Source organism: Anomalospiza imberbis, chromosome Z (genome assembly GCF_031753505.1).
Source record: "Anomalospiza imberbis isolate Cuckoo-Finch-1a 21T00152 chromosome Z, ASM3175350v1, whole genome shotgun sequence".
Lineage (NCBI taxonomy): Eukaryota > Metazoa > Chordata > Aves > Passeriformes > Viduidae > Anomalospiza > Anomalospiza imberbis.
The window spans coordinates 603,786-631,204 of record NC_089721.1 but is presented as its reverse complement, the minus strand read 5'-3'; the positions used below and the strand labels follow the sequence as shown (position 1 = coordinate 631,204).

At 42.8% G+C, this 27,419-nt stretch overlaps 2 protein-coding genes across 13 annotated transcripts in view; both read right to left on the bottom strand.

Annotated features, from left to right (window-relative positions):
* Positions 1 to 18,277, bottom strand: part of DYM (dymeclin) — a 210,710-nt gene extending 192,433 nt beyond the window's left edge. For all 10 annotated transcript variants that reach the window (XM_068177388.1, XM_068177390.1, XM_068177393.1 and 7 more), the window contains exons 1-2: positions 18,146 to 18,277; positions 7,074 to 7,251 (exon numbers count right to left, since the gene is read on the bottom strand). In XM_068177388.1, coding sequence (XP_068033489.1) covers positions 7,074 to 7,213 — 140 coding nt within the window. In that variant the 5' untranslated portion in view covers positions 7,214 to 7,251; positions 18,146 to 18,277. The remainder of the gene's footprint in view (positions 1 to 7,073; positions 7,252 to 18,145) is intronic.
* A 5,356-nt stretch (positions 18,278 to 23,633) lies between these two features.
* On the bottom strand, positions 23,634 to 27,142 carry CZH18orf32 (chromosome Z C18orf32 homolog). Of its 3 annotated transcripts, XM_068175801.1 has the most exons (3): positions 27,108 to 27,142; positions 26,629 to 26,715; positions 23,634 to 25,030 (listed from the first exon to the last, which is right to left on the bottom strand). In XM_068175801.1, the coding sequence occupies exon 3, from the start codon at positions 25,019 to 25,021 to the stop codon at positions 24,617 to 24,619; it is 405 nt and encodes a 134-aa protein (XP_068031902.1). In that variant the 5' UTR covers positions 25,022 to 25,030; positions 26,629 to 26,715; positions 27,108 to 27,142; the 3' UTR covers positions 23,634 to 24,616. The 3 variants fall into 3 exon arrangements, with proteins under 3 accessions (XP_068031902.1, XP_068031900.1, XP_068031901.1); XM_068175799.1 differs by lacking the exon at positions 27,108 to 27,142 and having other exon boundaries at positions 23,634 to 25,035; positions 26,629 to 26,763; XM_068175800.1 differs by lacking the exons at positions 26,629 to 26,715; positions 27,108 to 27,142 and adding an exon at positions 25,935 to 26,088 and having other exon boundaries at positions 23,634 to 25,035.
* Positions 27,143 to 27,419: the final 277 nt, after the last annotated feature.

The following is a 27,419-nucleotide window of genomic DNA, read 5'->3' as shown; positions in this document are numbered from 1 at the left end:
CACACCAGTGAAATACATCCCCAAGGATGGACTCATGGAGACAATAACATGGAGAGGTACAAAAAAATAGCAGCTCATTCCTAAGTACCTTGGGCCAAACTTAGCAGTGACTTTCTTTCCTATGATTGGGCAGGAAAGAGAACTGAGAGACACGGAAAAAGCTGTCTGGGTATTTTCTTGTGCAGTGAAGAGACAGAAGGTAAATTACATTAAGATTTGGGTAGAAGATGCCAAAGCCAAGATTCACAAGGTGGCACAAAATAAATGGTACAACCAACTGTGGTACCGACTTTTCTCTACAGTCCCTGTGGAAATGACATCTGGTTAATGAATGAATGTAAAAATGGAAACTCAACACTGAAACATCTGTCCTTTCATTAAGCCACAGAGAACACTGCTAATAAGTACCTGAATTGCATTTCAGCTCTAACAAGAGCAAGGACTGATAAAGTGAAGCTCCTTCACTGCACTGATCACAAATAAAAGTTCCAATTCTCTCTGAATTGGAACTCTCACCTGAGGAATACGGACTGCCTTGCTGTCAAGCATCTGTTAAATACATGTCTGGATGACAAGTCTGATGAGAAGCGGCTGAGGGAGCTGGGAAGGGGCTCAGCCTGGAGAAAAGGAGGCTCAGGGGGGACCTTGTGGCTCTGCACAGCTCCTGACAGGAGGGGACAGCCGGGGGGGTCAGGCTCTGCTCCCAGGGAACAGGGACAGGAGGAGAGGGAACGGCCTCAGGCTGGGCCAGGGGACATTCAGGTTGGATATTGGGGAATATTCCTTCATGGAATGGGTTGTCCAGCTCTGGCACAGGTGCCCTTGGCAGTGGTGGAGTTACCATCATAGAAGGGATTTAAAAGCCGTGTGGATGTGGCTCTTGGTGACATGAGTTAGAACACATAAATGTAAAGGACAGATTTGTTAAGGATGGATTGTAAAATATTCACTGCTCTGTGAGAAACATTTGGTATATTCGCAACGTGAAACAGATGATCTATTGCTCATAATAATCAGGCAGTGAGTATGAAAAGTCAACTCTGCCTGCTGCTTGATGGCTCTGCTGAGCATCAGCAGGAGAATCCCAGGCACTTCGGTAACATCCAGGAAGCTCTGCCCTGGACAAGACACCTCTATGGAAACTAGTCACATGCATATGGAACAAACTCTGAGGGTGGTAGGGCCCTTGCACAGGTTGCCCACAGGAGCTGTGGCTGCCCCTGGATCCCTGGAAGTGTCCAGGGCCAGGTTGGACAGGGCTTGGAGCAGCCTGAGGTAGTGGAAGGTGTCCTTGCCCATGGCAGGGGTGTGGAATAGGATGATTTTTAAGATCCCTTCCAACTCAAACTGTTCTGGGCTTCTGTGACACCAGCTTCAAGCCACGGGCCTTTAACAGCACGATCACAGTGACCTAGGTGAGTTTGCACACGTACTTCAACTGGCACAACCTGCACTGAACCACCTCGCTTCCACAGAGCAGTACATATTTACATATTCACCAGTTCTACAGTTTTCCAAGAAATGAACAAAAGGTACCACCTGATGTGGGGATTCAAACAGGCTGTGAACATTTGGGGCAAACAGAATAGATTCAAAATGGAATATTTTTAACTATACAGATTTTACTGGCTCACTTGGATACAAGCAAATTTCTGAGGTGCATGGTTGCTGCCCACATACTTAAGGAAAAAATTCAGGCTTCACAGGAGTTCCTCCATCATCCTGTGATCTGATGGCCAGCATTTTCAAAGTACTTAATAAGAGAAAGAAATTATTTGCTTTTCTTTTATGTAGAGGCTAAGTCCACAGACTTCAGCAAAACTGAAATTAATAATAGTGAATTTTGTTTCCTTGACAGCACAGCCATGTTTAAAGAATATTGGTTTGTCTTTGCTTATTTTAAAGGTATCCAAACAAGAGAGGTTTTACAGTGGCAGTGATTATTTTCTCTAACATCTTAACACCATGTAGTAAGAATGTTTTGCATGCCAATTGTCACTAAAAACTGCTCTAGACACAGGCAGCATCTGTGTGACTGCAGCTATCACACATCAGTGGTGAAAGTAAAGAGTAATCAAGGATAATCATTATTTCTTTGGGATTTAATCACTTTGTGTTTGCAATCACTCATCACAGTCCAAAGAGTTTCTTCATCAGGAAGTTAGTTTTCTCTAAGGAAACCTCTTTTCAGTAGAGATGGGAAAGAATGGCAAATTGAGCAGTCTATTAATCAATAAAATTTCATCATTTTCATTGACTGCGGATTTTTATTTCTGGCTTCTTACAACTCAAAAGTAGGATCCAGCAGTCAGCAGGATGTTTTTGTAAAAAGCATTACTTCCAAAAAGAAAAGGAAGTGAGGAAAAGGGGGAAAAAACCAAAACAGTGGCATTATAAATAGGATTATTTTTAAACGGTTCAATTCAGTTGCCTTACTTGAAATCTACTAACAATCAGTCTTCAGCAAAACCATAATTATTAAGACAGTGAAGGTTGTTTCCTGACAGCAGCCAATTTTGAAGAATGTGGGTTTATCCGCTTTTCTTTTAACAGCGCCACAATAGAAGACGTTTCAAAGTTGCAGTGGCTTCTCTTAAAGTATCTCCACATAACAAAAGAAAGCATTCTGCCTAAAAGCTAAAAATATAAACATACTCACATCACAACACCTGCCCTAAGTATGTAAGAAAAAGACCCAAACCAAAGCAGACAAGTACCCCTCTAAAAAAGGAGTGGGGGAAAAAGAAATAAAACAAGCAGCTTTCCTGGCAGTTTTTTCCTCATAGTAAGGCCTTTTTCCTTTGCCACTGAACACAAAACAGAAGAACCAGCCCATTTACTAAAGTCATACTGTGGGAATGTTGATTTTAATGGACTAGTTGGAGGACAGACATCAAAGAATATAAGGCAGCATATGATTTATTGTACCATTTAAAAAATGTACCATGTTAAGGTAACATAAAAGCTTCCCATCTTTATGTCTTTCCATTAAAGGCCCATGCACATTATTCTTGAACCACCAACTCATTAATAACTCTGGGGAAGGAACAAAGCAGAACAGTAAATATTAAGCACATGATTTTCAGCAAGTTCTGCTTTAGTTAACTTTAAGTTTTCCATCAGAAAATAATTGTAACTAATACCACCACTAAGGAGGAGGTTGCATTCTTGGTAGCAAATCACAGAAAAGTCAGACAAACACCACGTCTGCCTAGACTGAGAGCTAACACTCCAAAGCAAACCTCATAGCTCTTAATCCTGACAGTAACTAAAAAAATCATCCAGAAAACCTGTATTTAATTTTTTCAATAACCAAATACTATTGGATTGATAGGGTAGTCACCTAAAGTATAGCAGTGGCAGATTTATACAATTTTAATTCAGTCCACAAGTCCATTCTGTGCAACAAATAAAGACCCGTGAAGGACAAAAAAAAAAAAAAAAGAACATGCAGGAGTGTGAAATTAGAGTACCAAGTACTTCCTAATGGCTGAAACCAAAAATGTCTCAGTAGACACTTCAACAGTGCCTGCTTAGCATGCATGATCTGCTTTATGGAAGACAATATCACAACAAACATTTTATAGTGAAAAGCATGAGGCAACCTAAAACTAAACTGCTGGAAGCGTTCCTTGGACTGTCATTTATGTTTGTACCACTCATCTGCTCCCGCTCCCAGATGGTGAGAGGCCCTGGTGGCCTTCTTCACGTGCCAGATACACAGGCTGGCTCTGGCTGTTACTATTCACTCATGCCAGGGGAGTCACAGGCAGCGAGCAGGGATTCACCATCAGCTCACTTCTGATTACTGACAGCTGATAGTCTCTTAATATTTGCCTAATTATTAAGAAAATCAACAGTATGAGAGGAAGATCAAGCAGCCCAGAAAGGCAGAATATTAGGCTCCTTGCAGCCAGCTCTGCTTTGACCACACTCTCCTGTTCATTTTTGGATGGCAAAGCAGGTTTAAGCAATCCCTCCTTTTAGCTCAATAGGCTGCTGTGCCCCAAAAAATCAATCCCTCATCATGACAGAATTGTTTTGTGGGGCCAAGCTATGAATCATTGTAGGGAATTATCTTGGCTGAAAAAATAAACACTTCTGCTGTGTTTTCCAGATAGATTAGCTCCTAATTAAACCTACAGAAGAACAATATAAACACTGGAAGAGACAGTGAAAGGGCAAGAGCATCTTGCATCAATGTTGCTGACAGAGATACAGCAACTTTGCAGTCGGCAGCACTGGTATTTGGCAAACTTTCCCATACAGAAACAAACTATTCCGTACAGAAAACTACCTTATGTTCTTCACAGAAACAGACCGAAAAGTCAACAGGACTGAAAAAATAAAACCCATTAAAGAAGGCATGGCTGAGGAAATGAGCAATGCTAAACAATTTCACATGGAACCAGAAAAAGAGAGATTAACACATTCAGTCGAGTAGAGGTCAGAAAAAAAAAAACCAAAAAAGAGAACCACAAAGATGAGACAAGGAGATCAACCAAACTGAACGGGGAAAGAGAGAAAAGCAAAACAAGGACAAACAAAGAAATACAAAGCGCCAAGACACACAAAGCATAAGAAAATGAAGACAGCAGAGCTCAGAAAGTGGTGCTATTTTAAGATCTGGTATCATGTCTTCATGTTTCTCAAAGTAACAAGACAGTATTTCCCCATCTCTCAAGCCAAGGCACAAAGACTACTGTTCCACAGAAGATCCAGCTGTTTGACACCTGGGATCTACCGTATCTGGACTAACTTGGAACAGCTTCTGTAAAGCAAAGCACTAGTCACAAATTCCTAACCAGAAAAAGCATACATGGAAAAAGTGTTAAACACCCCACAAACTTTCTTACACACACTGATTCAGATTTCCTTTGGAATCCTTCCCTGCAGATACTGTTTCCTTGCTATGGCCAATGCTTCTTGACAACGAGGGAAATTTCCTGGGCATCTGTGAAAGGAGTAAATCTACCCCAGCCCCACCACTTCCCCACTTTGCTGGTTTTTGCTTGGATAATTTGGGTTTGGCTGATTGCTTTTCCCACCAAGATGAACTTTTCTAACATGTTCTCTTCTAATGCTTTTCTCTGACCCCTGCCCTATACTACTGACATATGTAGAACAGAATTATGTCCATAGTAGCACCCAAAGAAGACAGCTCTCTTCTCCCTGGGGATCACATCAGTCCCACCTTTGCAAAAACTTCAGGAAATAAATCTTTTGCTCTGAAGTATCACCAACTGTCTCCAGAAAAAAACAACATAAAACACTTATACAGCTCCCAATAACACTTGCAAACAGTCACTAATTCACAGCAGACAACCAGAAGAAGTGAATTTAAAAGAAAAGAAAACTGCAAAACTCTGTCCTGTACAACAGGTGAAAACTGGCTCCCTTCCACAAATCACAAACAAGCATCTTGCTCCTGGCACTTAAGCCTCATTTAAAAAAGAGCTAACTTGGCAATTTGGAAGATTTCAATCTCAGAAATTGACATTGACTTCCATTGTTCCATTCCTGCAGGCAAGGTTATCCGATATAGACAAATACTGAGGGTGCTGTGCAGCCAGCATAGTCCCATTTCACTTGCCAGTGGTTGTCTCAGGTAGATGCAACTAAATGGGAAATTTCTCCTTCCAATAGTAAGCTACAGAAAAGATATCTCTAAAAATATTTCTTCTCTAGCTCCCAGGCAAGAGCACCATCTGGTGTTCAGCTAATTAAAGCTTTCAACCTGCATTTGGATCATTTTATTGTACTGCTTGTCTTTTTAATTATGCTTCTTGCTTGAGGTTTTTTTGTTTGGTTAGGTTTTTGCTTTGTTGATTTGGGGTTTTTTTAGCAAATTTACTCTACACTGGATCTCAATTTCATGAAACAGGCATAAAAAAGATGCAAAACAAGATAACAAAAACTCCTTAACTTTCATGGGGGAACGAAGGAAAATAGAACAACCAAAATAAATTGGTGGGGTTTTATATGTAATTATTATTAACCCAAACAACAGAGTATTATGTAAGTTCTTAGAATACTGTCAATCTTATTAGTCGTGGGTAGGCTGTAAATAATTCTTGTCTTCAGGGATCTTAGAGGAAACACAACCGCTCGTTCGCACACTCCCAATTCCGTACCAGCGTTACAGCCCTCCACAACACTCTCCCTTCTTCCTAACCTCTAGCTATTCTCTCCAGGCAGAAGCCAAAATACTTCCTCCTCCTCACTCCTTACAAAAATAGCACCTGGTAAATGCTTCCTAGTTATTTACCTTAACCATTTTTTCCATTCTAGTTGCCTAAACTTTCACTTACAGAGAAGCAACAGTTTTATGCTGAAAACTGTAGAAGTAGTTTAAGTAACAGCTGAAGGTATTAAAATCAGATTGTTCTTGTAAGACTGATAATCAACACACATGCCAAGGAATTTAGCAATGGAGTTGGATTAATAGAAGTTACAAGAACTTAAATTCTCTACTTCTGGAGATGTGCTATGGATCCTCTAAAAAATACTGATTTTATTTATACCCACACCACTTTCTGGAATGAAAAGGCATTCAAAGCTTGAATTTTAGGTATTTAGAAAATATTTTTATGGACAATACACACCAAATTTCTTTTTAAGATGCAAAGAGGGTGAAAAAAAGCCATACAGACTAAGCAACTCAAAACCTAACTTACAATTAAATCATGCAAGAAGTACAATTCACTCTAAATTGAGAGGAAACATCAAATATTGGAATCTTCAGCAAATCCAGTCAAGCCAAAGGCTATACCAAAGGAAAAGAAAGCTTCCTAAAACAACATGGAAAAAAGGTTCCCCCAACACTACAGACCCTATTTCTGATCTTTACCAGGAGAATGAATAGCAATTACAGCTATTATGAAGAAGAAACCCACAGGAATGGAAGAGGTAAAGGAAAACGCTTCCAAACTTAGAAACAACAGCCTATTTTACACAGGCATTTATTCCTCTGCTACCTAAAACAGGAATAATTAACATAACCACTCATTTGCTTTCAGACTGGTCACTTCTATAAACATATTATCAAAGCCAGCTCTTCAACACCCTCTTACCTGTTTGTTGGAGTGGTGAAGCTAAAAGACAGAAGCTGATTCCAGAATGGATCGTTCTCAGAGATGGGCTCTGATCCTGACAGTTTCTGTAAGTACTCATTTTCTGGAAGCTCACTGATGCTGCTGCTATTTGCTCCCATCTTCTTTATTTGGCAAATGCTTTTCTAAATTTTCATTTCTTTGAGGAAAAAAAAAGAAGAAAGAAATATTTTAACTCTTTTGCACAAATAAGGAATATGCAGATCATGAGTTAGCCACTAGTAAAGCCTTAGGTCACCTCCTTGAAAAATTACTGAGATGCAGGAATCAGGTGCATAGGAATATATTAGAAAGATTTCCTGTAAACAAACTTTGGACTATAACATCTTTGGTCAAGAAAGATAAAAGTTTCTGTGCTATTTCTTCAGTCATCATCTCACTTGTATTTAATACATTATACTCAGCAAAAACACTGCTTCACAGTTATATCAGTGACAAGGCTGCTAGCAGTGGGGAAAACTACAAAGAATTCACAATTTTAATTCAGAAATATGTTTTCGAACTGAGCATGCACAGATATTCCAAAGTAAGCACAGCTCTTTTCATGCTTTTATCAAGTAAGCAAAGGTACTACTGACCATATGTGAATCTCCTAACCTCTGTAAAATAACGTGGTTCCTTCCAGGCAACTACTTCAATGGGAAAAAGCCATAAAATGAACACATCAGAAATACAACTGCTTTTTGATGGAACACTGCAGAAGCTTGCACTCCAAACCCTTTTACTATATGTGTCGTACTCGATCTGTACGAAGAATGAGAAGCTTTAAATTCTTTATGCTGCTTCTCATCTTTATAAAGAATTTAATTAACTAAGAAAACCACCACAATGCTATCGACTACGTGCCAGGTATGATCCCAAACTTCTACCTTTTGAGACAAAATAAGCGTGACTGATTGGTTTAAAAGTTTGTATGAAAAAAGGCATCACCGTCAAGATAAAGTGTTGTGCAACATGTACTGTAACCTAAATACTCACTCCTGAGCTGGCATAAGACATAAGAACAGGCACAGCTGTATCAGAAGATGTAAGCTACTACCCAGCAGCAATTTTTCCCTTGGTTTCTAAAAAGATACAGATGTGAAGTGTCAGATACAAGATATCAGATACAAGAATCACGACTATACTGATACTATACACTCTTAAACTCATCAACTTCGAAGAAGCAACTACTTCCAGAAAAGACACTTCTAAGAGCAATTCATATTAATAAAGAACTGTGTAAATATGAAGAAAGGTTATTAAAAACGAACAGTAGATGCAACAAAAAGCTGCAAAATTAGCAGCCATTGTGGAAGTTTTCTGAAGAATTCATAATTGAGATTTAGAGCAACTGCAAAGAACCCAAATATGTCAGAAACAACAAAGAGCCAGCACAGTCATATGGCAGAATATAAAATATATTAAGTAATAAAGAGATCTTTAAAACATTAAATCCTAAAAAAAAAAAAAAGAAAAGAAAAAAGAGAGAAAAAGAGAGAGAAAAAAAGAAAAAAAGGAAATTGGTGATTATTTTATAAATTTTATTTGGAGGAGACTCTACAGGCAGGGACACCTTGAAGTGGACCAGGTCACTCTAAGTCCCATTCAACCTGACATGTTTGCAACATGTTCAACTACCAACTATTGGCCCTGGACCTATATTTTGACACAAGACCCATCCCTGTGCCTTTAAATTACTTAAAGACCCTACATTTATACCTTTATTTCTTGGAGAAAAAACAAGCCTAGTCTCTGCTTCAAGTTCCCGTTCTCTGCTCATGTTTTCCAACTCACTTGCTCCAAGACTAACAACTAATGGTGAAGAGAACCAAGAGGCAGATGTAGCCCTGCCTTCAAATGCCTCCACCTTCACCTGGAACTCTTGAGTTCTCCATGCCAGAGCACTGGCAGTACCCAAAACCCTCAGCCTGTTCTCCTAAGATGAGTCACCCAATTCTCCATTTACAAGCTACTCTAACAGCTCCCTGAAGCTCCCAAAGTCCCCCACATATAAACCACTTTCCCAGAAATATGATAGCAACTGGAACAGGTTTCAAGCTAATTCTTGAAAAGAAGTCATGCTTGCTTTCCAGATTTCCTATGACATGCCAGCAGGTTCAATACCATTAAGACAAAATCCAAAACAAAGACGGCTTTAACAGCAAGTCTTAGCAAAATTTTATTGTCTGTTTTCAGAGTCAGTGTCAAATCACAGTGCCCAAGAACGTGCAATGCGCCCAGCTCCACAGCCATGCTCCCAAGCAACATGACAGCTGTGGAGCCCCTTGTGAGCCCTCCTGCCCTAATGCCCAGCTGGCTCCCTCCAAAGTGCAGAGAACATTTTTCATCCCACAAACCTTCCCAAAAGCAACAGAAAAATAAGGCACTGGGCTGATTATTTTCTCCTCTAAATGAAATAAATACCAAGCCATCCAAATATCAAAATAATCCTGCTTGCTTGAGCTTTAAATACCAGACAGTAGTTTGCAGATAAGGAGACTTGGAAAGCTTTAATTTCCACTCATTCAAGAACCAAAAAATCTTGGAGCAATCAAACAAACATACAGATTTTTTTCTCTCTCTTATAGCCCTGGTGGTTTCTTTCGTCTCCTAAGTACATTACACTCACTACACCCTTCCGAATTAAGAATCTCAGCAAGTTCTGCTGATCCTTCCTGTAGATGACTACGCTTACTGACACACAAAGCTAACTCCTTCAATCAGGAACTTGTCTTATCCCAAAGCTTGATGAAGTGCTGTGCAATGACTTCATGACGCAGCCTGAGCACCTTCAGTTCCCACAGTCTGAACCACAGGCCCTGCTTTACATAAACAAGACATTTCTGAGGAACTCCAGCCTTCAAGTCACCCAGGAAACAAGTCTCTCCTTCAGAGTTCATGAATATCCTACACGAAAAATGTCTAAAAATAATTTAAATAGGAAAAAAAAATCAACATTTAATTTCTAGGCATTTTAACAATAGTAACAGATTAACCCCAATGCTTTAAACTTAGCTGATTACATGCTAGTCATGATCACAAACTCATTTCCAATTCAGCTGCTACTAAATAATATTAAATTAAATGGCAGTCACCACCTTAAATCATTTCCAAACATGCTATCAAGTATTTCTTTTAGAAATTTCTTTTCAGCCTTTAGCTGGAAAGATCACTCAAATAAAACATGTAACCACTTAAATGTCCACACTGCTTCTGTATAAGAGGCACTGCCTCTGTGCCTGCATGCTGGTTAAGACAGTAGAGGTTCAAGTCACTGGAAAATATAAAAGGTTCATCAGTACTTGGAACAGATTTACAACGGTATGATTTAAGCAGTATTTAAAACATTTATTTATTTATCCATGATTTTTCCTGCACTTGAATTTCATAACAGCCCCCACTGCACAGAAAGGCTGCTCCAGGGGATCCCAAAGAAACTGCAAGAAACAAGGTTAAACATGGTGAAGTGGGACAGCCCCAACAAACACCAAATCACAGGAAATTCCCTTTCACTCCAGGTAATTCAGTCCTTACTCTAGCAGTAAATTACCAATGAAATCTGATTGCCTTTTCCTTGAAATACGCTAAATAAATAAATGCAACTCATTTAGTTTAACTCAGTATTATTACACCCCCAAAGAACCATAGTCTGGTCTGCAAGTGTCATTCTCTATTAAATCCAGCATCTGTTTAGTCCCAGAACTTGGCTCCATGATGAAGCAGTAGAGGTTTTAGAGCAACACAAGGGAGTTTTTTTGCACATCAGGACTCATTCCAATCTCAAATTGCTAGGGGTAGGTATAAATCCCAAGTTTACTGTTTCTTCTAGAAGATTTTAGTATTAATTATTAACAAGGCTTACAAGACTATAATTTTTCCTCTGAAAGAAAGTTAAAAGCAATTCAGCAATACATAGATGCCATGTTCAAGCTCCTAAGTGTAACTCAAGGTACAGATGTGTACTGTTGAACTTGGGAAAAATTTGTCACCTTCTATATATCTCCTATTTTAAAAGGTTTAGACAAGTAATTAGAGTTCCTTTCAGGATTATTTCTCCTACTGGTCTCACAACTTAATTGCTAATGTTGGAATTTTATCTGTCCAGTACAGCCAGCTGCCCCCTTCCAAAACTACTCTTGCCATGATCATCTGACTTAGTCTGCAGACATCTTGAATAACGTAGATTACCTATAGCTGTGGGATTTTTTTTAAATAACTGCTTTAAAGTGTAAGAATTTGAGATGGTCATGCACACGATTTTACAGTGCCATCTGAGATCTGGTCACTAGATTGAGTCTTTAACACAACTACATGAAAATACTGAAAACGTTTTAAAACCTAACAAAAATTTAATTTCTATACATAGCAGGACTTTGGTTACCTTCATAGTTTGCAGCTTTATGAACTAAAGCAAATGACCATTGTTTTCTTTCTAAGCAAAGGAGCCACAATCATTGTAAAGATGAGAACATGAGATGTAATGCTGCTCATTCAGTATTACCAAAGCACTGCACTGAGGTTTTTGGCTGATTCCTATTTGTATCCAAGATAAGCAGGTTTCAGACCATCTTTCACCCAGGAGACATTAAAACATCCCACAAAATCCTAAGCTAAATCTTGCCACAGAGGTATGAGACTACTGCAATATATTTACACATAATTCTCCATACAACAGAAAACACAGAAGTTAGATTAACAGTATGTATTGTTCAACTCCAACATCAGAATTTTACTGTCTGCACAATATATTTTAATTCTGACTACTCACTTGTGTTACAGCAATATTTCACAGATTCACAGAATGGTTTGTTTTGGAAGGGATCTTTAAAGGCCATCCCATTCTACCCCTTCCATGGGCAGCGATACCTTCCACTATGCCTGATTGCTCCAAGCCTCATCCAGCCTGGCCTGGAACACTTCCACAGAGGGGTCAGCCACAATTTCTCTGAGCAACTTTACAGTTTTCCAGGCACGTTAAGTGTTTATTTACCTGCTTGGGGAATTGTTTTGGGGAAGATTTGGTGCTGTTAAAAAGTCTGAAAAAAAAAAACCCCAAGAAATGAGATTCTATCTTTCTACAAAGACAAAAAGCAGTTGTGCAAATACTTCCTTCATACTCAGAGACCACTCACTAATTTTCATACAAAGAGGTCCAAAACTGTAAGAATTTTGGGTTTACTAATTAAATTGGTAAGATTTTGCTAAGCAAAACTAATGATGCAGAAATACCTGGCAATAACAATTCATGCCAGTAAAAGGGATCTTCAGGAAAAAAAAAACCTTTACAATCCTCAGACTTTAGGAATTTTTGCCATTTTAAATCAGAAAAGAGCATTGAAATAGCCTTTGGTTTTGATGCATGTTAATGAGTCAGAATATTCCAGCTATTAATGCCTAGCAATCTTCAACAGTATCAAATCACTATTAAAAATTCACCTTCTCTGATACACCAGTTAGCCACAACCAAGCAGCCTGGGAGATTTCAGAATGGAATAAACACATTCTTCATGACCAATTAGAAAAGCTTCCTACTGTTTTTAAGTTAACGAGTTACACAGGAAAGACTGTTTCTGCTCACTTTACACTGATTTGTAATTTTCCTCCCCTTTTCTAATGCCTTTTTGGCAATCACTCGTTGCTCTCCTTTCCTCAGTTCCCTTTACCCACCCCTTTTTGTTTTGCATGCTGAAAAAGATACATACCAAATCCCCTCCCTCCCAGAAAAAAAAAACAAAAAACAAAAAACACCAAAACCACAAAAAAAAACCAGTTTTATGAGAAGTAGCAGACAGGCAAGCTGCTTTTGTGACAAACACAAAATAAGTGCTCTTTCAGAGAACCTGGTTGACAATGACGGGGTCTATCTTTGCAGCTGGGGCGCCAACACCATCTCTCATAGCTTTTTTAATAATCCTCTGTTTCTCCTCTACCCACTATTTCTCAAACACTGCCAAGTTTGATGGCTACTGTCAGGGATCATGATACAACTCTCTAACCTGTCTTTGCAGTAGCCCAGCACACTAACTATTCACCAGGTACCAAAGTGTCTTCCTGTAAACCTCAGCCCATCAGGACAGGAGCACTTTTGGGTGGCAGTAAGAAATGCAACAGAATTATGAAGTGGTCCCCACAATGCCTAAGAACAAGAACCATACCAAAAAAAAAACCATCTTAAGGTCTTTAGGCAGCTCTCAACATAAATTATCTGACTTACTCACTGTTTACTCAGCTGGATGAACAAACACAGCATCTCTTTCGGTTCTCCGGCTCTGTTCTAGTGCCTTCCCCTACCACAGCAAGAGCCTGAATTGAGGAGCAGTGAAGTGACATCAGAATGGTCCTTCTGGGTTCCGCTGAAGCCTGAAGAGTCTTGCACGTAGCAGAAGTGATCAAACTCAATAGATTCACTGCAGGCAAAGAAGGCCTCTCACAGGGAAAGCAAGCAGCTGAAAAAATGAGTGATGATGCTGTGTTTTCTGCTCCAGTTCCTTTTCCACAACATTTTTGTGGGAGTCAGTCATCGATAAAAGCCTAATTCTGAAGAGCACCATCTGCTTCCTTCATGTCCCACCTACAGGACATTCGTTCTACTCACAGCTGAAGAAGGGATTTCTCATAACCTTCATGGTGAGGCAGAGTATTTCAAGCAGAAGAATTCAGATGTGAGTGAGCCCGGATGTTGTGGTGCTTCCCCAAACTGCTCAACAAGGGATGCTATTGTCTTTGACAGCTCACCCTACACAGTTTGTCTCATTTTAATGAAGTGTTCTAAAAGAAGATGACAGAAAAATGAAAACCTAAATTCTATAAATGAGACTGAGATGCACTAATCGTGTTTCTTAGCACCATCTCAGAAAACTAACGTATTTTCATACACTCTATAATCTCTAACCTCCAGGTTACTGGTGATCCACTCTGCTAATTTCTGATGATCATATCTAATAATTTTGTTAAGCAGATGCCCACTTACTAATCTCAGAATACCTTACTTCAAGTGAACTACCAGTCACCTTCACAGGCTGCCTTCAAAGCTGTGTCCTGAACTGGATCTACTGACGCACAGGAGGATAAAAACACCTTGCTCAAGTTGTTTTTCTCTAAAGTTACAAGAGATCAAAAATAATTTACGCAAAAATGCCAGTCCAACCTTTCACCTCATAACAGAAAATTTTAATACAGAGTGCTCTAAAAATATTAAAAAGTTACATGATAGCCTCGAACACAAATAAGCAAATACAGGCTTGTGGCAAACTAGACCACAAAATTATCATATTTCCACCCATCACGTATTGGCCTTTCCATTAGCACACACCCATTAGTGACACAGCTAATCTATATGAAGCTTTTTGTCCTCTATCCTCTCAGTCACCATGTCAGGGCAGGGCAGCAGGTACATGCCAAACCTCTTGAGGAAGCTTTTGCTGAATCCTGCGTGTGAAACACCTTTCTGTTAAGAAGTTCAGAGAGCTCCTATTCAACTTTTACAGGTAAATAAGCATTTAGAGCCTTTAAGGACTTCTTTGTCCAATTTAAAAACAAAGTAATTTATGCAACAGAACATATTGTTCTAGTTGCATAAACTAGTCCATTAGTACAAAATCCCACAAGATCAATTAGAGAGTCCTCAGTTTTGTTCATTTTTAGTGCAGGCAGTCACATTCCCATATTAAAACATGATACTTGAGGGCAAATCTCCCTGAAGGTTCAAAAGCCTCTCTATATATAAAATTTAGCAAAAGTTAACAAAATTTAAAGGTACAAAAGCTATAAAGATCACTTTTCTGTTGAAATTCCTACATAATAAGTTAAGAAATAAATACTGCACCAAGCCTACCAATCTGAGAGCAGAATGACAGTATCAGTTTTACAAAAACATCCTGTCACAGAGGGGAGGAGAGGCTGTGTGGAGGCAATTATGAAAAAAATTAATTACGAAGAAAGGTACCTCTATCCTTGCTCTTACATTCCAACACCCCAAGAAAAGGTCAGCACTCAAACACAGCTAGTGTTTTTTGGAGTACATGCAGAAATAAATTCTTTAATCCAATTAGTAAACACTGTGAGAAGGGAAGAAGGCTGGGTCAAGCACACCTTGTAATTTCTGTGTAAAACACCTGTTACAAAACTATTACAGGTAAGTAACGCATTTTTCAAAAGTTTCGAGAAGTGAAAATTCAAATACTATCTCCACTCTCTGCAGTGGGCAAGTATTTCTGTACAGGTTTTGTTTGCTCTCACCAGTAAGATTCCTGCTCCTAGCCAGGACAGGTGTGCTGGAACTATAAAATGTGAAAAACAAACTGAACTTTAAACAAGAGTATCAAAGGGATATGGAGCTTAAAAATAAAGACAAATCAAGAATGCACCCAACCCATACTGAGAGCTGCCCTCACAGATTAAGAACAGACAGCACATCAGAACCAGCATTGCTGGTTTGACATTACCTTCTTCCAGTGGCCAAAAAGAAACTTTTATTACCAAAATACAGCAATAGTTTTCAAAAAGAGTTTTACACCAACTCCCTGATAATCTGTGATAGATTATAGTGCTGGAAATTTTGTTCAATATGACAATGCTTTGATGACTTTGTCCCTTTCCTATGTCTTTTTTTTTAAACCCTTGGTATACCTACCTAAAAAATCAATTTATAGTAATTCATTGTTTCTACCATAATTGAAATGGACAGGTGGATTGGATATGACACAAGTCAAACTAAACATAGATTGATTTAGTAAACCAAGTAGCTTCTATATGGAAGGGATGTTAAGATTACTGTTACACACTAGTATTTCCTCCCTATTTCACTATCAGACTTAAGTAACACCTGTCTAAAGGCCAAAGTGATGTTTCAAAAAGATAATTCAAACACCATTTAAGCTTCAAAGAGATGCTCAGATGTTCATTAAAAGGCCTGCATTTGTTTCAATATTGGTGTATTTTGCTGTATGTAAAAGTTTATACAACTATTTTGGTATCTGTGCTCTTCCACAGTTTGGGCATTAACCCTATTTTTGCAACAGGATTATTTGGCTCTGCTTTTGAAGTTTCTCACAGCTGAAGAACCAACTACATAAAAAAGGATGTCATGCAGAAAGAAAAATCTGCTCTGTATATGTAATAATTTTATACTATTTTACACATCATGATTTATATCACCTATCTTCAGGATCTCCTGCAAATTCAGTTATACTTGCCAGGGTGTGGCATTACTTCAAGATTTTCCACTCTAGAGAATACACTTTGAAAAGTACTGTTAAAATCATTCATTGTCTAATGTGACATCAATTCAGCAGCCACCAAACAGGATTTCTTGCTTTTAGTGACTTTTGTCAGTCATCAGCATGTTAAAAACATCTTAAGGTCTTAAAAACACTGAATGTCAGAAAATGCCAGAGAGCAGATTTGGATTAGATAGTGGGGAGGAATTGCTGGCTGTGAGGGTGGGCAGGCCCTGGCCCAGGGTGCCCAGAGCAGCTGTGGCTGCCCCTGGATCCCTGGAACTGTCCTAGGCCAGGCTGGATGGGGCTTGGAGCACCCTGGGACAGTGGAAGGTGTCCCTGCCCATGGCAGGGGCTGGAACAGGATGATCCTTAATGTCCTTTCCCACCCAAACCAGTCTGGAATTCTATGATCTCCAAATCTTCCTCTTAATCTGATAAAATCACTGGCAGGAAGCACCAGATCCTTCTGAGTTTAGCAGTAATTTGCTACAAGTACTTTTTTTACTGATTTAGCACGAAATATGATGGATTAGAAGCTCTGCTAGTAAAACATCAGCACAGGACTGTAAGAGGAGGAGCTGAGGGATGCTCCAGCCAGGTGACAGTGCTGAGCTGGGTCCATCATTCTCCGCGCTGTCCATGGGCCTCTGCTGATGCAGCAGCAGTGGAAAGAGAAAACAGCCCATGGAAATGAGAGCAGGAGGCCCTCCCAAGCTCCTGGCAATCCACGGAGAAATGGCAGTTTTCTAGTCGACCCAGCTGGAGCACCTCGAACGTCTGTCAGTTGGGAATTGACACAATGTGGGGTTACACAACCCTGCATTGGGACACAGGACCCAGCCACCCAGGAGCCTCTTTCCACTCCCCTGCACTCCAAAAGTGATCCAGGACGGAAATATCAACAACTTACTTACTTCTGCAAATACCCACAATGATTAGAACAGCAGCCCAGCATGTTATCCCTCGGCATAGGAGAGGGAAAAAATTAGATTATGGCCCCATGAACTCCCTGAGCTTTCCAGCACAGGAGATTAAAAAGAATAAATAAATAAACAAACAACGCTTGACATGAAGGCATATGAGGTAATGCAAAGCCTGGCAACTAAGGTGAGATACCAGTTCAATTTTTAACTAAAATATGCCTCACTTTTGATAAATATGATCATTCATAAGTATGAATACTGTGTGGTAGGAGTGAGAAGGCAGAGCGAGCCCCAGGAGATCTGAGATGCTGCAGAGGAATAGAAAAGCCTCTGCTTCTCAAGAGCCAGATGGAAAAATAAATCAATTTATCATCTAGCCATGAACAATAAATATCATTAAGAGCACATAAGAAAAATACAGGTATAAATCTCTGGCTTTCCAGTCCTGGGCGCATTTAAAGGGACACAGGGACATTCCAGGGACCCTGAGGGATCACAGGATCCCTGTAAGGGAGCACTCAAGGACTGGGTAAAGGGACAGAGACACATTCTGGGAACCCTGGCAGGGATCCCTGGATCTCTAAGGGACACAAGGACATCCAGGGGACCCAGCGCGGGATCGATTCCCGGATCCCGAAGGGAGACAGGTACAACCGGGGAACCCTGTGAGGGAGATGCCCTGGCCCGGACGGGGACACGGCGGGGGCCGGTGCCCCGGCAACTCTCCGCAGCGCCAGTGTCGAATTACGCAAGGCATCGCTCCATCTATCGCGACACAGGCCCGCGCCACGAGGGGACGGTGACGTCGGGGCAACCGGGGGATCTCAGGGGCCCCTCTGGGAGCCGGCGGCCGCCGGGTCCACCCGTCGCCCATGCCCCTTGGAGACACCGCCGAGGCCGCGCTTACCGTCGGTGCCCTGGGCCCGAGGTCGGCTGCGAGGTCGGTGGCTGGGTGCCTCGGCCCGTGCCGCTCCCGGTCCCCTCACGGCCCCTCACGGTCCCCGCCCGCCTCCACGTCGCCGGCGCGGCCCCGCTGCGCGTGCGCGAAGCCCGTGCGGGGCGGCGCGCAGGGCACCACGGGAGTTGTAGTTCTTGACGGGCGGGGCGGCCATGATAACCCCCCTGCCCTGGGCTGATCCCCAGCGTGGGCAGCAGGGCAGGGGAAGGGATTCTGCCCCTCTGGCCCTGGGCTCAGCTGAGACCCCACCTGCAGAGCTGCCCCAGCCCTGGCTCCAACAGCACAAGGACGTGGAGCTGCTGGAGCCAGCCCAGAGGAGGCCACGGAGCTGCTGCCAGGGCTGGAGCCCCTCTGCTCTGGAGCCAGCCTGGCACAGCTGGGGCTGTGCAGCTGCACAAGAGAAGGCTCCAGGGAGAGCTCAGAGCCCCTGCCAGGGCCTCAAGGGGCTCCAGGAGAGCTGCAGAGGGACTGGGGACAAGGCATGCAGGGACAGCACACAGGCAGTGGCTGCCACTGCCAGAGGGCAGGCACAGATGGGATATTGGGAACCAGGAATTGCTGGCTGGGAGGGTGGGCAGGCCCTGGCACAGGGTGCCCAGAGCAGCTGGGGCTGCCCCTGCATCCCTGGCAGTGTCCCAGGCCAGGCTGGATGGGCTTGGAGCCGCCTGGAACAGTGGAAGGTGTCCTGCCCATGGCAGGGGATGGGACTGGATGAGGTTTAAGGTCCCTTCCAACCCAAACTATTTTTGATTCATTCTGATTATCTACTCTGCGTCCCACATTTCCAGTGGGACATGAGGTAAGCCCAGAAAATGGGACAAACAGTGAATGTGTGAGGACAGGAGGATTTACCAGGCCTTGTGCTGCTTTAAATCATTGCTTCTCCAAGGGTAACTTCCCAATTGGGCTTTGTGCCATCAGCAGTGTTATGAGTAAAAAATTGTTTATTTCTCAAAGGTTATGAAGTGTTACATTATGACAGGTTGCTAAGGAATTGTTAATTACTCCTTGTTCATCCCTTGTTAATTACTCCTTGTTCATCCCTTGTTAATTACCCCTTGTTTATCTCCTGATGATCATTCATTGCTCATCTCCTGTTAGAAATTCTCTTTCTGTCGGGTTGGGTTTCACTGTCGCTGCTTCCTAGAAAATGGCTCTCAGCAAGTGACACCAGAAGCAGTATGGAAATGGAGGAAGGCGTCGAATTCAACACCAAAAACCCCTAAAACAGCGAGCCACAATGAAATTGAAGGACTCCAACCACTGTAAAGGGTGAGCAATTAATCCCAGTTTCTGCAGGAACCTTCTAATGTCTCACTCTAATCACAGAGCCATTGGCTAGTATGAGGACCCCTGACTGTGAGTCGGACTGTGGAATCCTGCCGCTCCCGTGAGGACGGAATCCCTGGCTCTGCCTGTGTGCAAAGCGGATAAAGCTGCATTTCTCCTTCTCCGTGCCACTCCGGGAAGCAGCGGCGGCGTGCGTGCGACCCGTCGGGCCCCCACCCGAGCTGGTCACTTTTTAATAAAGGCATTTTAGAGGAGTACGATCTCCTGCCCTGTTTATTTCAACTCCCACATTCCTCTTGGTGTGTGACAGCAAATCCCCAGCCGGGCTCTTGCTCATCCCTGTCCCTGGGCTGTGCATGCCGACAGCAGGTCTGCAAACAGCACCAGTGGGGTGTAGCCCTGGGTAAACATTGCCACGTTACAGCAGCAGGCCTGCTCTGGGGCTTGGCCTCAGATGGGAATGGCTGCAGCCACAGAGGTGCTGCGAGGTCAACAGCACGGCTATGAAACAGTGTGCCAAAAAATAAAGGTTTCGTAGAGCAATCCTGTGCCAAAAACAAGCATTGCTACGCCTGTGGGCGTATAAACGCACCTATTCACAACACGTCAATTTATGTTTCACTGTCATCCCTAGGCCAGGTTGGGCAGGGCTTGGAGCAACCCTGGCTGGTGGAAGTTGTCCCTGCCCATGCAACAGGATGAGATTTAAGGCCCCATCCAACTCAAACCACACAGTGATTCTAAAACAACAGTGAAAGGGAGATACAGCACTGCTATCCAAAAGCATTTCTAACGCAAAAGAATCACCACAGCTAACATGGCCTTCTAGACATTTTCAATTAAATTACTGCAGCCAAGCTCACTGAAAACAGGAATAATGGCAGTCTGTTACAACTAAAATATGATTTGGTTCATCAAGCATTGCTCTAACAATCAGAAAACTGCACAGAGAAGATAATCCCTTCTTTTATGTCTTAGGCAGTTTAATGAAACCGTTATTGCTCACTGAAGATTTTAGTTAACCTAAGTGTAAATTAAATTTCTCTTCATTTCCTTCACCTGCAGCCTCTGAAGCCACTGTTCTTTCAGCAATAATGTTCTCCATTGTACAGAAATCATGAAGGAATTACTCAAAGGACTGAATCTCAGCAGCATGTCCAGCAGCTCCCAGAATTCAGCTGGGACATGATTGCTTCATCTGGGTAATAACAGCATAATGTGCTCCTGTCATTAGATCAGAATTTATTTTCAGGTTAGACATTCTTAGCAGCTGATCATGTGCAGTTTAACATGCCAGAATTTCCTTTCCTTTCAGGATCAGGCCATCAAAATAATCAGCAACATAAAATGAATTCATTTTATTTAAGAATTTTTGGCTTATACTTGCATTTTTAAAAATGTGTTTTTCAGCTAACTTCTTGGCATCCAGCAATTTGTGCAAACCAACACACAGAAGGTATCACAGCTCATTAAGACCTTCTCATTAAGAAAACATACTTGAATTAGTTGATTTGAATGCGGTTTTTTTCCAAATATTGATTTGTTGATCTTTCCTCAATAGTATTCAAAGGAAGCCAGACAGGTTTAATGCAGGAGAACTTGGGACTAGATTTGCAGTACTTTGGTCCCCTAAAGATGCCAAATCTGAAATTTTCTAAAAGACATCAGTGTAAATGAAGCTGCTACTTGGTCTAGGAAATTCTGGCAGATGTCCATGTGGCCTAAACCTTTTGTAAATCTTGTTTTTAGGGAGTAACGAGCACATGGGAATTTTCTCAGTTAAATTCAACTCACTTGATCAATATTATTCTGTCACATGAGGATTTTTTAAATTTCTGCCTGCTTGTTTTTCTTAAGGCTTTGTGCACTCCTTTGCATCCCAGCAGATGATCTCATGCACTCTGGCCCAGACTTGGGTCTTTGCTTTCACTCAATTTTTATTTAACTATTCACAACTCAACAGGATTATTGACCTATTCTTGAAAAAGAATAGGGGCAGAAGAGTTATAACAAAAATCTCCTGACAGGACTTCTAGGGAAGTGCCCCATGCAGAAAGTTTTGTGATGTAGATTGCTCCCTTTAGGGTTTAATGCAGCTAATAAAAGCAGTGTAACACCATTCCAGAGACCATAAACATGTAATCTTACTTGCCTGTTTTTGTTTTTGCAGTTTTTTCAGAAGGCCTGATGTTTAAATATGGTGCTGGCACACAGCTGGAAGCCTGGTGGAACCTGCAGTCTAATTTACCATACACTTTATTTTCTGTGCTATTGTTCAATGTATTTTCTTCTGTAATAATATCGTAAATAACGAAAAAAAATTAATCACGTAGACTTCATATATTGACTGAATACATTTACCAATTAAAGGAGCCCCAGTAAAGCTCTTGCTCTACTTTTTGTTGTGTTCCCAGCTATTTAGAGGTGGATATACTCTAAAACTCTGGCCTGTTTATGAGATGCCCAGCATATTAAAACAGCATGGAAGGGACAATCTCTTCAGCAATGCTCAGGATGTCAGAACATGTATTCTTGTTTGGCTGCAGAATTGCAGATTGGACTGGGCATGACTGAGGCATCTCCATTCCTGTATCCAGTTTTGGGCCCTTCATGACAAGAGAGACACGGAGGGGTTGGAGTGTGTCCAGGGCAGGGAACGGAGCTGGGAAGGGGCTGGAGCCCCAGGAGCAGCTGAGGGAGCTGGAAAGGGGCTCAGCCTGGAGAAAAGGAGGCTCAGGGGGGACCTTGTGGCTCTGCACAGCTCCTGACAGGAGGGGACAGCCGGGGGATGTCAGGCTGGGAACAGGGACAGGAGGAGAGGGAACGGCCTCAGGGTGGGCAGCAGCAGGAATTTCCCATGGAAAGGGTGCTCACGAATCAGAAGGGGCTGCCCAGGGAGGTGTTGGAGTGCCCATCCCTGGAGGTGTCCACAGAATGACTGGATGTGGCACTCAGTGCTCCGGGCTGGTGACAAGGTGGGGATTGGTCACAGGTTGGACTCAGTGGTCTTTTCCAACCTTAAATGATCCCAGGATTCAGTGATCTCAGAAGAAGCTGTGATACACTGATCCGACGGGGGGTTATGTTCCAAAGATGAGGCAAGAGCTGGTTAAACAGCAATTCCAAACTCAGATCTGAACAGAGTTGCTCCTTAAGGAAGAGCAAACAGCATTATTCAGGGTCTGACAGGGAGGTGTCTGTGCCTGAGCTCACTGCAAAGTCATGGCTGTGGCTGCAGGGGCACATCTGTGAGCGCTCCAAAGCAACTCACGCCAGGTCTGATCAAACTGCCAGGAAATGGAGCACCTCACCAGGGGCACTGGGCAAAATTAGATACCAGAGTAATTAATTAACTGCTGAGAGAAATCACGGTCACAAGAATAACACGGGGCCACGGTGACAGTTCAGGGACTGCCTGTATAAAAAGGTGCATTTTTAGTCCTGCCTGGGGGAGGATTTTAGGGAAATCAAATCATAAAGAACAATCAGAACTGCTGGGATAGTTTCATGTTGAATCTTTCAAAGAGCACTCTGATTTGTCAGAAATGAAAAAGCAGGAATTACCACTTTTATTCCTTACTAAGCACAGGGACACTTAAAACCCTTCATAGCTGGGATGCAAGTCAGCAGCAGAATCCATCTTCCCAGGAAGAGGCAAAGTTTGCCCAGTTCACTTTATCATGAACTCAGTTATTTTAGGACCTCCTTCTGCATGGGGCCTGTCTCCAGGTTTTCAAAGATTTTGTTACCACTTGAAGTGTTTATAGCTCTGAACACTTAAGAATTCCACGATTCTGTGTAATAATTGCATGAAGCGACTTATTTTTAAGTAAAATCCCGATTTATTATAATGAAATTCCACAAGCATGATAAAGAGGTGTTAGTTGGATGTTGGGTATTTTTTTTTTTTAAAGCCAGAACTGCGCCATTATAAATCACTACAACAGCACATAAAGCAACATTCTCTTGCATCATGCCTCAGGAGAAAAAAAGGCATAATATTTCAGGGAAAATAATTAAGGGAAGTATCACATCAAGAATTTCTGCTTTTAGTAAGCTAAGTAAATTTTGTATGTAGCATAACTCCTTTAGCTCATCCATAGATTTGACATGAAAAAGTTAAATTCTTCATTGATAATTTATGAGCTTTTGCTGTCACAATGCAGTCCACAGTTCTTCACCAAGAACAGAAAAAGCCTTTGAGGTGAAAGCATCAAGTACTTCACTAGCATTTGGTGACATCAAGATGCTAAGATACATTTACCTTTCATAGACAGATTAATTCTTATGTTATTTAACCTAAAGTCTACTCACACCAGACAGATGGCAGATGGAAAGTAGTTCCAGCGAGAAAAATACAAGAACATCAGCTTTCAAATATTTTACATAAAGAAATGCACCAGCTGCCATTTTAGTGGCAAAAGAGACTCTGTCCTGCAAGCAGTTAAGTTTTTTATTCAGCTAAAATGTGCAAAGAAAAAAGTCTCAAAATGAGAGGAATATTAGCAGTTCATACTGTACAGGAGGGAATAAAATCCTTAGGAATTAACTCCTTTAAGCCATTTTCTTGTCATATACTGCAGTGGATCTCTTTGCAGCACTTCCATTTGCAATGCCATTGCTTTCAGACTGCAAACAAAAAACAGCATCATTAATGAGATGTCAAATTAGAACTTCACAACTAAAACAGGAACAGCTGGTGACAAAAATGGTTTTTAGAAGCAAGGCCAGTAAAGATCTATGAAGAAATACGGAGCAAGAACCAAATGTGGTGCTGTCTGTGTAGATTTACAAATATTGATTCAGAGGGAAGAGAGGAATGAGGGCAGCAACAACATTTACAAAGTCTTTGCATTGTGATAGAAGATAAATAATAAAAGCATAATTTATATGCACTAAGCATCTTCCCCCATTATGAGTGGCACAGCTGGCTGAAGGGAGGGGCTGTTTTTAATTTCTGCTTCATACATCTGTTGTGATTTGCCAAACATTTGACTTTTTTCTTCTCTGAAAAAAAGAAGAAAAAGGTGGTGTTGCGTTGCCTCTGCCAGTTGTTAAAAAAATAATTAATTAAGCTGTTTCAGGATACAGGCCCAATTCCTCTTCCTCCAGGACCAGAAGAAGCAACTATTATACTAAATACGTCTTGAAGCAACTACTCCTACCTGGCACAGTAGTGGTAATTGCTGTTTCCAAGAAAGTAGCCACCAAAATATCTGCAAACACACCCAACTGTTCACCCTCCTGAGCTACCACTGGGTGGCTCATCCCCGACCTTCCCCGCTTGGCTGGGTGAATTAATCTTACCTTATGGCTTCCAGAGCCATCCTCCTGGTCTCTTTTGGCGGCTGCAGGTCCCTGAGGGTCCCCGGTGCTGCCTCCTGGCCCCTGCTTGGTGCCCGGTGGCTCCTGCACGGCCTTCTTGGGCCAGACACGCTTGATGAAGGGGGCGATCATGGGGTAGATGTAGGGCTCCACAAACTTCTTGTAGACCCAGAGCAGAACAGGGATCACGATGCAGGGAATGCACACCATGGCTCCCTCCTGTGCTGGGACAGAGACGGTGGTGGGGGGGAAACAGCTTGGGGTGGCAGCATTTGTATGCCACCAGCTGAGAAAAACAGTACTTACATAGTAAATAAAACCCGTATCTGATATTCAAATATAGATTATTCTTTAATTATAAAGTAGCTGCTAAGGTTTCAAAAATGCTGTGTGTTCCAATGTTGTAAAGCCTCCAACAAAGGAAACATTCCTGCCATTTTAACAAAAAACCCAAACCAATTTGCTATTAGTTCAGCACTCCTACAGATGAAAATAAGGAAATGAAATTCAGGAAAGATGAGTTTTTGCTTAAATCACACAAAAAGAGTTTAAGCAGCAAGCTGCCAATATCAGCCCAGTTTCTGCTGCATTAAGAGTCCAAAGGGGTTGTTTTGCTCAATCCATTTTTATTTAAGGAGAAATTAGACAGAAGAAAGCCAACCCATCCAATGGGTTGCTACCACTGAAGTGCAGGATAGTGGGAAAGGGAGAAAAAATTCCAATGAGAATTTGAGAGAATTAGCATATGGGTTACTTTTTTCCTGCTGCCCTCACTTGATCCCACACTAACCCCATACAATTAACTATTAGAAAATGAACCATGCCCACTCTCTGAAACCCCACAAGTCCTCAAAATTCATACCTTGGGCTCTACGCTGAAAAAAAAAGCAGAAAAGAAAAGGAAGGAGGCAGAGAGGTCCAGCTGGGAGAGGAAGCAGTTAATTATGGCTAGACCTGTCCCTGCCAGTGCTGACAAGCAATATATTAGACACACTCTGCTGCCACACAACTTTGCCCTTCACAGTCCCCCTCTCTAGGCTGCTGACATCTCAATTCCCACACCAAGAAGCAAAACAAAAGCTTTCCAAGATGGAGAATGAAGAGGCAGATGTGCACGCCTCACTAGGGACCAGTTTTGCTTTATATTTTATGTTATCATGAAGATTTTTAGTCCTGTGAAAAAACAGAGTATGAATTTCCAGTTGACTGCTTCCAGGTTCTGTTCTGGCTGCTTCAAATACAGTTTAAATCTACTCTCTGAGGACTGAGAAGAATCTTATATCGAGACGTAACACAAGTGAGTTAATTCTCTAAACTTACTAAAAAAATATTTCAGATAGTGTCCCCACCAGAACTTCCTAAATATTAAAATTCTAGCAAAATGTGGATTCATCCACCAGCTGAATAAAGTGGCTGGAGGGAACACCTCAGGCCGTAGCATCATTACAGAATTACAAAATTATATGGGTCACAAGAGAGCTTCAAAATCATTTCCTTCTATCCCCTGCCATGGGCAGGGACATTTAAAGCTCATCCCCTCCCATCCCCTGCCATGGGCAGGGACACCTTCCACTGTCCCAGGGTGCTCCAAGCCCTGTCCAGCCTGGCCTTGGACACTGCCAGGGATCCAGGGCCTGCCCACCCTCCCAGCCAGCAATTCCTGGTTCCCAATATCCCATCTGTCCCTGCCCTCCGGCAGTGGCAGCCATTCCCTGTGTCCTGCCCCTCCATGCTCCCTCCCAGTGAAACAGCACGTGCTGTGTTGCCTCTGGAGCCGCTTCGCGTCAAGATTCCTGCCCAAAAAAAAACCTCCCTACCTCCGCCTGATGCACCAGCGATCCCTGGGATCAGCGTGAAGCCCCGCCCTGATGAATGCCTTCGGCGACTTGGCGACGCTCCGCCAGCTGGTCAGCGAGGAAGAGAAAGGAGACAGGGGGAAAGAGGGGTGAGGAGGTGGGCAGGCAGGTGGCGTCCCGCGGCAGGCGGTGCCGCTCACTGACGGGCAGCCCTCGGCACGGCACGCCTCTGTTCCCAGCGCCCGGAAAACGCCACGAGGGTAAACCCCGCCGGGTTTTCCCCGTTTTCCACAAAGGACGAGCGAGCCGAGGAGGCGGGCTAATGTCAGGCGTTGCCGTTCTGCTCTCCGAGGGCGGCTGGGGCCGCCGCAGCCCCGTGAGCCCCCGGCTGCCGGCGCGGCCGGGCAGGCGCGGGCGGGGCGGGGCGGGGAGCAGGGTGAGGCGGGATGTGGGGAAGGGATCATTCCCTGCTCCCGGTGCTCCCGGCGCTCCGCACCCACCTGCGTCCGCACCGGAACGGCCCCGCGCTTCCGGGGCGGCGCTTCCGGCCAATGGCAGGCGGCAGCGCGCATCACGTGACACGCCAGGCCCCGCCCCGCCCGCGAGGACAGGATTCCCGATTATCCCGGATTTAGGAGGGGGAACTGTGGGATGGCCCGGCAGCCCGCGGGAACACGCGGCCCGGTCTGAGGGTCCAATACTGGGAAGGAATTGCTGGCTGGGAGGGTGGGCAGGCCCTGGCACAGGGTGTCCAGAGCAGCTGGGGCTGCCCCTGGATCCCTGGAAAAGTCCAAGGCCAGGCTGGACAGGGC